Source organism: Perognathus longimembris, chromosome 13 (assembly GCF_023159225.1).
Source record: "Perognathus longimembris pacificus isolate PPM17 chromosome 13, ASM2315922v1, whole genome shotgun sequence".
Lineage (NCBI taxonomy): Eukaryota > Metazoa > Chordata > Mammalia > Rodentia > Heteromyidae > Perognathus > Perognathus longimembris.
In genome coordinates, this window is record NC_063173.1 from 24342265 (window position 1) to 24352637 (window position 10373).

At 39.2% G+C, this 10373-nt stretch overlaps 1 protein-coding gene across 2 annotated transcripts in view; it reads left to right on the forward strand.

The window, feature by feature from the left end:
• The window catches only part of Gtf2h1 (general transcription factor IIH subunit 1), a 34090-nt gene extending 25764 nt beyond the window's left edge, over positions 1-8326 (forward strand). For both annotated transcript variants that reach the window (XM_048361504.1, XM_048361505.1), the window contains 6 exons: positions 330-418; positions 748-865; positions 3422-3512; positions 3758-3873; positions 6069-6161; positions 7864-8326. In XM_048361504.1, coding sequence (XP_048217461.1) covers positions 330-418; positions 748-865; positions 3422-3512; positions 3758-3873; positions 6069-6161; positions 7864-7950 — 594 coding nt within the window. In that variant the 3' untranslated portion in view covers positions 7951-8326. The remainder of the gene's footprint in view (positions 1-329; positions 419-747; positions 866-3421; positions 3513-3757; positions 3874-6068; positions 6162-7863) is intronic.
• Positions 8327-10373: the final 2047 nt, after the last annotated feature.

A 10373-nucleotide genomic window follows, 5' to 3' on the forward strand; every position in this document is an offset into this window, starting at 1 on the left:
AGTCTCATGGAGTTTCCTGCTCAGGCTGGCTTTGAACTGTGATCCTTAGATCTCAGCCTCTTGAGTAGCTAGGATTACAGGCATGAACCTCAGCACCAGCTAAAATGCAAACTTTAATGTATCAGACTGACAAAAGTTAAAGGTTCTATAATAATACAATAAATATGTAGGAATACAGACATTTTTAAGTGGTTGGTAAGAAAATTGGTTTGACCATTGTAAGAAAATCATTTTTAGCTCATAGTAGAAGACATTTTTTAAACTCTGCAACATGTGTTACTTATACAGGAGAAAGTTACTGATCAAAAGTGTTGTGTTATCAATTACAGGCAAAGTTACAAGAGTCCATTGAATATGAAGACTTGGGAAAAAACAATTCCATTAAAACAATTGCACTAAACCTCAAGAAGTCAGATAGGTAAGTTTGATGAATCATAAATTACGTTGAGGCAGAATAATTTCATAACAGTTCATTGCACGATATATTCTCCAAATATATCTATTCTTTAGTAATTAATTATAAATTACAGTGTACTGTTTTCTTAAAAATTTATACATTTTAAGAAAACATCCTACATCATCAAAATAAATTTTGCATTTTTATGTTCTTTTTTTATTGCCCTTATAGAATTTTAACTATAGTATCTTTCTCTGTCTTGAGGAGGAAATGTATTGATCACTAAAGTATTTAAAAGACAAATATTGAGCACCTTTACACTGTGGTTATTTCTTCTGTGCTACCTTCAGGTATTACCATGGTCCAACTCCAATCCAGTCGCTACAGTATGCAACAAGTCAGGACATTATTAATTCTTTTCAGAGTATTAGACAAGAAATGGAAACTTATACACCCAGATTAACTCAGGTATGTGACTTACTCTTTTTTTTTTTTTTGCCAGTCCTGGGGCATGGACTCAGGGCCTGAGCACTGTCCCTGGCTTCTTTTTGCTCAAATTAGCCCTCTACCTCTTGAGCCACAGTGCCACTTCTGGCTTTTTCTATATATGTAATGCTATGGAATCGAACCCAGGGCTTCATGTATGCGAGGCAAGCATTCTACCACTAGGCCATATCCCCAACCCATGACCAGAATTCTTATTGTTCCTCTATTTATAGGGACATCCAGATTGAACTATGCAAGTAACATTTTAATTAGGCATAAAGACACATTTCTGCTAGGAAATGTTGGCTCCCACTTATAATCCTAACTAATCAGGAAGCTAAGATATGAGGATTGAAGCTTGAAGCCAGCCCAGGCAGACAAATCCAAAAGACTTTCGTTTTCTTTCCTTCTATCTTTCTTTTTTTTCTTCTTCTTTTTTTAAACTAGAGCAGGAAAGAAGTTTATTGCAAAGAGAAAGATGAAACTGCCCATGGAAACAGACAGGAGGCCAGAGCTGGTGATCTTAACACTTATTTCCGAATAACTAGCAAAAAGCCAGAAATAGAGCTGTGGCTAAGTGGTGGAATGCCAGCCTTGCGAGAAAAGACTCAGGGGCAGAGTCCATGTCCTGAGTATAAGCTCCAGTAACAACACGGGGGGAAAGTCTGTTAAATAAATTGAAAAAAATTAAAAAGTGGGAAAAAAGATATTTATGTTTGGCATAGTCAAGAAAGATCTGAAAACATAAAAGTGATGCATTTTTGTTTGGTAACATTTTATTCTTACATTCTGATTTTATTGAGAAAACCACGCATATTGCCAAATTCTTCATGTTACTATGACTATTCTGCATGACTTCAAACCCAGAATATACAAAATGGTGTTCATTATTTTGTTTTTCCTTTTCTTACCCTTCACCCTTAAGTTAGTCAGAAAGTTCAAATCAGTTCCTCATTGAATAATATTTCTAGGGCTTGAGTGTGTTTCTCAAATGGTAGAACATTTGCAAAGAAAGCATAAAATAATAATAGTAATTTTTTACTCTAGTAACTTACTTGAGGCAGTGTTATTGCACATTATCTTAAACATATATTTAGTCTCATCACTGCAGCTTAACCTATACTGCCTCCTGTATTGCTAGTTAGTAGATCGAGTGCTGCTTTCTGGCAGTAAGACCTTTTACCTCCCTGACCCCAACTTAGGTGGTAAAAACAAAAAAGAGTCACATATCCAGGCCAGGGGGGTAGGCGGGGGACAGCATTCAGGGGAAGGAGAAAGAAAGAGATGGGGGAAAGAAGTGATTAACAGGCTGGAATATGGCCTAGTGGTAAAGCACTCGCCTCGTATTGATTCCTCAGCACCACATATATAGAAAAAGTCAGAAGTGGCACTGTGGCTCAAGTGGTAGAATGCTAGCTTTGAGCAAAAAAAAGCCAGAAACAGTGCTCAGGCCCTGGGTTCAAGCCCCAGGACTGGCAAAAAAAAAAAAAAAAGTACTAAGGACTGGATGGTGGGGGCAGGGAGAGTGGTAAAAGGAGGGTGGGTGGATATATGATCAGTGCACATTGTAGGCATGCACAGAACTATAATAGTGAATCCCACTCATTTTTATAATTAATATGTGATAATGATGTTAAAAGGACCCTTACAAGCCCACTTTTCCAGTCCCATCTTCAGCCAATCTTTACTACTCCTTTCCATACACGGCTGAGAGTTCTATACTTCCTAATACATCAAGGTTTTTTTCTCTTTTTTTTTTTTTTTTTGGCCAGTCCTGGGGCTTGAACTCAGGGCCTGAGCTGTCCCTGGCTTCTTTTTGCTCAAGGCGAGCACTCTACCACTTGAGCCACAGTGCCACTTCTAGCTTATTTCTATATATGTGGTGCTGAGGAATTGAACCCAGGGCTTCGTGTATGAGGCAAGCACTCTACCACTAGGTCATATTCCCAGCCCCCCCCCCCTTTTTTTCTTTTTTTGTTGGTTGTGGGGCTTGAACTCAGCACCTGGGCACCATCCCTAACCTTTTTGCTCAAGGCTAGAGCTCTACCACTTTGAGCCACAGCTCTGCTAACAGTTTTCTGGTTGTTAATTGGACATAAGAGTCTCACAGGGGATTGGGAATGTAGCTTAGTGGTAGAGTGCTTGCCTAGCATGCATGAAGCTGCGGGTTTGATTCCTTAGTACCACATAAACGGAAAAAGCGGGAAGTGGTGCTGTGGCTCAAGTGGTAGAGTGCTAGCCTTGAGCAAAAGAAGCAGAGTCTCATGGACTTTCCTGCCAAGGTTGGCTTTTGTCCAGCTAGAATTACAGGTGTGAGCCACTGGTGCCCGGCTAAGATATCCAGTCTTATGAACACATCGTAAATATTTTTTCTGGACTTTAACATTTCCAGATCATAATTGAATTAGCAAACTAAACTCTCCCAAAGCAAAACTACTAATAGGAGGAAATTATTATATTACTGAAATACTATAAAACTCAATTATTAAATAACTGACAAAAGATGAAAATTTTACTTCTTTATCTCATTTCTATCAGGTCCTCTCAAGTAATGCTGCTAGCAGTACCATCACAGCACTGTCACCTGGAGGAGCACTTATGCAGGGAGGGACACAGCAAGCCATAAACCGTACGCACACCGGGCAACCTTCTACCTCTTTCCTTATGTTGATAAGCTCTGTAGAGCAAGCCTTGGTTTTTCTTTGAGGCAATTCTGGAATTGGAGGGTGGGACCTCATGCATGTTAAACAATGCACTCTACTACAGAGCTGTACTCTGGGCACCTTAAGTGGTCCTTCTTAGAGACTATGTATGGAAAATAGCTTTTGTTGTATGGACCTCTTTATTTTTTTTTATTTTTTTATTTTTTTGCAGAGATGGTGCCAAATGATATTCAGTCTGAATTGAAACACTTGTATGTGGCTGTTGGAGAACTTCTCCGGCATTTCTGGTCCTGTTTTCCTGTTAATACACCATTCCTAGAAGAAAAGGTTAGAACCTAACTAATGACCTAGATATTATTTTGAAGTTAGAAGATGTTACTGTGTTTACCATGAACTAATAGAACTACTTAGCCTATATTAGTTCATTTAAGCCCCAGCATCTTCCTGAAGATAGTATTAATTATAAACATATTTTAGATAAAGGTGGTAAGGGAACTGAGGTCCAGAGCCATTCCATAACTATTGATAATAAAACTTAAACCTGTTTATCTCCAGACCACAATAAATAATAGAAAAAGAAAGACCCAAAACAAATTGCATATATAAAATTATTTGAGTCAGGCACCAGTGACTTGCCCTTGTAATCCTAACTGCTCAGGAGACTAAGATCTGAGGATCACAGTTCAAAGCCAGCCTCAGCAGGAAAATCTCTGAGATTCTTAACTTCGAATCAACCAGCAGAAAGCTGGAAATGGGAGTGTGGCTCAATTGGTATAACACCAGCCTTGAACAAAAAAGCTAAGGAAACATGTAAGGCTTTATGAGTACAAGCTTCAGTAGCAGCATAAAAATAATTCAGGTGGTAGGGAGCTTGCTAATCATAAAGCATCAGATATCAAGTTCAAATCCCAGTCTCAAACTAATATATTAAATTATGGGGGGGGGGGGGGGTAGGACTGAAGAGTGAACCCAGAGCCTCATTCATGCTGGGCAATTATTTCTACTGACCTACATCCCCAGCCCTGTATTAGCTATTTTACACTAAAACACTTTTAACCAATTAGAGGACAGGTGACCAGTAGAAAAAATATTTATGCTATTAATAATAATGATAGTTTTCTTGGGTAGATTGCCCATTTCTGTAATCCTAGCTATTACTCAGGAGGCTGAAGTCTGAAGATCACAGTTCAAAGCTAGCCAAGGCTGGAAATCCCACAAGACTCCAATTAACTACCAAAAAAGCCAGACGTGGAGCTGTGGCTCCGTGATAGACTGCTAGCCCAGAACTTTATTTCTTTTTTTTTTTTTTTGGCCAGTCCTGGGGCTTGGACTCAGGGCCTGAGCACTGTCCCTGGCTTCTTCTTGCTCAAGGCTAGCACTCTGCCACTTGAGCCACAGCGCCACTTCTGGCCATTTTCTATATATGTGGTGCTGGGGAATCGAACCCAGGGCTTCATGTATATGAGGCAAGCACTCTTGCCACTAGGCCATATCCCCAGCCCTAGCCCAGAACTTTAATAAAGCACTCAAGCCCTGAGTTCAAGCCCCAGGACCAGCACCAAAAATAAAATAAAAAGAAAAGAAAAAAGGGCCTGGGAATGTGGCTTATCAGTAGAGTGCTTGTCTAGCACATATCTATACTCTTAGCACTCAGAAAGTTATCAAATTTGAGGATAGTCTAAACTACATAGCAAGTGCTAGTTTTTGTTTTTTCTTAATGAGCACCAGTGGCTCACTCCTGTAATCATAACTACCGAAAAAGCCAAAAGTAGCACTGTTGCTCAAGTAGTAAAGTGCTAGCCTTGAGTGAACAAGCTAAAGGAGAGTAACAGACCTTGACTTTGATTGCTAGTAGTACTGGCACAAAAAAGAAATAAGATGCAAGTGGCCCTTTCTCACTGATATTCAAAGTCCTTTTTTAAAATGACAATTAACAGAGATGTTTTCTGACCACTGAGGAAGTTGGAAAGTAGAAATGACTAGAAAGGGATTGGCTAATAATATGATGCATTTATACATTGAAGTATTATACATCTATTTGAAACAATAACTTAGATCAACATTAGGTAAAGATGTTCACATTAGGCCAAGTACAATTCAAATTCTTTTTTTAAATTTTGTGCCAGTCTGGGGGCTTGATCTCAGGACCTGAGCAGCATCTCTGAGCTTTTATGCTCAAGGCTAGTGCTCTACTGTGAGCTACAACTCCATTTCCAGCTTTCTGTTAGTTAATTGGAGGTAAGTCTCATGGCCTTTTTCTTGCCTAGGCTGGGTTTGAACCCAGATCCTCAGATCTCAGCCTCCTGAGTAGCTAGCATTATAAGCAAGAGCCACTAGCTCCCAGCTTCCAAGGGCAGTATTTAAAAATAGTACATTCGTATGGGTTTTTTTCTGCTTATGTATATTTGTGCACATATAAATAACACATAGAATTATATGAATTATGGACCAAGATGTTAAATAGTAAAGGTTTTTTTCCTAAGATTTTTCTGTAATTCACATCATTACTTATCTTTTTTTAGGTAATGAAAATGAAAAGTAATTTGGAACGGTTCCAAGTTACAAAGCTCTGCCCATTCCAAGAGAAAATTCGGAGACAGTATTTAAGCACAAATGTAAGGCAACAATCAGATTTTTACTTGATTTTCTTACCGTTTGTATGTAGTAAAATGATGGTATTAACTTTGCTGTTATTTACATGAGTACATTTTTCTATTGCTTACTGTACTTTTGTTTTCAATGTGTCATATAGTTAGAAGTATGTAAAATACATGCATCCAGCTATCAGGGAAAGTAATGAGATACCATAATTCATAGATCTTCTGAATGCCCCTGTCCAGATAGCTGCACACCTCCCACCTCCAGAGATCATGACTAAACAGCATTTCTGATAACTGTCTCCATGTTTTTCTTTATAGGTAGTAAACCTACGTAAATGTTCCCTCCCAAAAAAATCTATATTACTAATTTGGGAAAACTACTCAGCACTCACACCATCTGAAGCCATGCGTAGCCTTATAATAGGATGTGGTGGTCATCTGATGGAAAGTATAAAGCCACTGCTGTCCATTGAGTAGTACAAGTGTTTTGTTTTTGTTTTTTTCATAGGTTCCAAACAGCAATTAATAACATAATCTCATCTCCCTACCAAGATAATAGGTGTGGCAAATAGGGGGATGGGGATTTCTGGGACTGGACCCAGTACCTCATATATTCTAGACAAACTTTCTACCACTGACTAACTCTGGGGTTAGGAAAGGCTTTTTTTTTTTTCTTTTTAACTCTATTAAATTGAAGTCATTGATATACTTAGAAACAAAATTTATAAGACTTTAGTTATATTTATGATGAGGTCAGAACTCTTCACTCAAAGATCTATAGTTCTAAACTAAGGTGGGTCATCATACATCCTGTGAAGCTTTGAAACGGGTTTTGGGGTTTTGTTTTGTGTGTGTGTGTGTGATCTGTAGAGCTATTTAGCATTCTTGACATGTTGGGGCTGGAACATTAAACAAAGAGCTGGGCACCAGTGACTCACATTTGTAATTCTAGCTACTCAGGAGGCTTAGACTTAAGAGGATTGGGTTTCAACTCCAACTGAGGCAGAAAAGTCCATGAGATTCTCATCTCCAATTAGCCACCAAAAAACATGGAGTGGAGATGTGTCTCAAGTGGTAAAAGCACTAGCTTTGAGCAGGAAAAGTTGATTGAGATCACAAGGCCCTGAGTTCAAACTCAGTACCAGCACACAGAAGAAAAACATAGAAGAGGATGTGGGATGTAGCTCAGTGACAGGGTGCCTTCCTACCATGTACAAGGCCCTGGGTCCTTTCTTTCAGAAACATGCACACAGAGAAAAACATTTCACAGAGCTGTGAATCCAAGATTGCTGGGGCTTGATAATAAAGCTCAGGATAGAGCACATGTTTAGCAGGAGTTAGGCCCTAAGTTTGGCAATTGAATCTTCAAAGAGCAAAGCATTTTTCAAACATTCTAAAGACTATTGATCCAAGCTTCCAGCTTTGTCAGCAACCCAATGTGTGGGTCTGGAAATTACCGACTTAGTTCAGCCCCCTCATTTACCCCTTGTCCCACTGTTGGTTAATGACTAGGCAACATCACAGTGCAGGCAGGATGAGCTTCCAGCCACTGCACTGCACCCATACCAAATGTGTTTGTACTTTTGAAGTGGGTTTGCCCCATCACCTCCTTGAGGAAGTGCTTGTGGGCTGGGGGAGTAGAAAACATATGCCAGGTTTGGATCAGATACATCTCCTGCCTTTGCCTGGTGGTTAAGTGTCCTACCATGTCTTTCAGTTGGTAAGTCACATAGAAGAAATGCTCCAGACAGCCTACAACAAGCTTCACTCATGGCAGTCGCGGCGCCTGATGAAGAAGACGTGAGGAGTTCATGGTTTAATGACATTGAGAAAACTGTGACCTGCAGTGACTCTGGAGACCTGGCCTGACAGACATGCAGATCCTCAAAGGAGAAATATCTGCAGCATGCCAACTCCCAGAGCATATGCTATTGTACTTGCACATTGGGAACTGAAGGGAAGGAAGGGACCTTGACTCAACTAAATGCTGGGGGGAGGTAAATTAAGGCAGAACCAAATGAGCTAAGTTGCAAATATATTTGAATATGTATGTAACATATATATGTGTGTGTGCATATATATGTATTTAAAGACTGTTTACTGCAGTTACTCAGGAACTGCTTTTGATTGATATTAAGCTGCTTTGAGAAATTAAAAAAAAACTTAAAGGGTGCATTGATTAAAAAAAATCTGAAGGCTTTTTTTTCTTTCGTTTTGTTTTTGTAAAAAAAAATTTTTTTTATCTTAAGTTTATGGCACAGGGTAGACCTTAAATATTTCTCCTCCATCCTCCACTTGGACCCTCAAGTTTTATTGAATTCTAGTTGTACCTTATATCAGCAAGTTAAAGAGAGTATTTTAAAATAAAGCAGAGGGAGACTGTTGTTCAACCATCAGGAAACAGTTGTAGTCAGAAGACATCATTGGTCCGGTGTTTCCTAAGGAAATAAGAATAAATATTGCACTGAATGTGGTTTGGAGTCCCTAAGTAAAGGGGGAATCATACTTACAGAAAGTTGTGTATGGGGTTTTAATGCAGAATTTTGTCAGAAGACAATGGCGCTGCATGTTTAAGTGCAAATGTATATTGCTAAGATTTTTTTAAGATGGCATGTGCTTTGAGAAGAGGAAGTTGCGTTTTTAAGAGTTTTAAAATCTTACGAGTGAGAAATATAAAAATCTTACTTATTTTCACCTCTAGAAGAAATAAAAGATGTTTCTCATATCTACTTTTCTCCAGTATCTGATTGTTACTGTCCTTGGCGGATCGATAATCATTGCATAGTGACTGAAAAGCCTAAATGCAATAATAATAATAATAAATGTTCTCATTTCTGGAATCCGTGCCATATTCGTTCCTAATAGGATTCACTCACTGTGTATCTGTGACTTTAGATGCTTGAATTAAAAATTATAAGGAATGGGCTGGGAATGTGGCTAAGTGGCAGTGTGCTTGCCTAGCGTGCATGAAGCCCTGGGTCCATTTCCTCAGTACCACATAAACAAAAGACTGGAAGTGGTACTGTGGTTTGAGTGGTACTGTGGTTCAAGTGGTGGAGAGCTAGCCTTTAGCAAAAATAAGCACAGAGGCAGTGCCCAGGCCCTGAGTTCAAGCCCCAGGACCAGCAAATAAAATTAAATAAAGAAAAATAAATTATAAGAAAAAGTTAAAGCTTTTTACAGATTTTTTTTTTAAACTGGACCATACCTTGTGGTTTTTCCTAATGTGTGACATGTAGGTCTGCTTTGCTTGAAGACTGCTTGTTCTTTTTCTCTTTTTGCCAGTCCTGTGGCTTGAACTAAGCCACCTTCCCAGACCTGTTTGTTCTTTTTTTTTAGGCCACATAATAAAAAGTGCTTTTCATATGCTTTTACCACAATCACAATTAGTCTTCAGTAATATTAGTGGAACAAATAGAAAAAAGAAAAATGTCTAAAATAGGAAAGCATGTCTTGGAAAAGGCAGACATAAATACTGTTTGAAGTATGTTGGAAGATTTAAATGGGGGATGGGAGTGTGGCTTAAATAAGAGTGCCTGTTTAGCAAGAGCAAGGGCCTGTGTCAAACCTCAATATCACTGTAAAAAAAAAAAAAAGCTGGGAGTGTGGCTTAGTAGTACAGTGCTTGCCTGGCATGCATGAAGCCCTGGGTTCAATTTCTCAGTACTACATAAACAGGAAAAGCCAGAAGTGGCACTGAGGCTCAAGTGGTAGAGTGCTAGCCTTGAGCAAAAGAAGCTCAGGGACAGTGCCCAGGCCCTGAGTTCAAGCCCCAGGACTGACAAAAAAAAAAAAAGGTATAATGGATCCTGAGGAAAGAAGAGGCAATTTGGGGGGATTGGGATAGGCTTCATTACTATTTTGCCACTGTAAGTGGTTCACACCTCTAATCCTCACTGTTCAGGAGGCTGAGATCTGAGGATCAAGTTTGAAGCCAGTTTGGGAAGTTCACCCCAAAAAGTCAGTAGTGGAGATGTAGCTCAAGCAGTAGAGTGCTAGCTCAGAGCAAAAAGGCTCAAGGACAATGCCCAAATGCTGCACAAGAAAAGATATTTTAACAGATGTGCTGGTTCACATCTATAATCCTAACACTAGAGAGGCAGAGGAAGGAGAAATGAGAGTTTGGGAACAACCTCAACTGCATAACAATACTGTATCTCAATAAAGTAACGTTTTGGCTAAACTGGAGGTTGAGTAGGATTTCACAAGACAAAAGAGACTTATTTG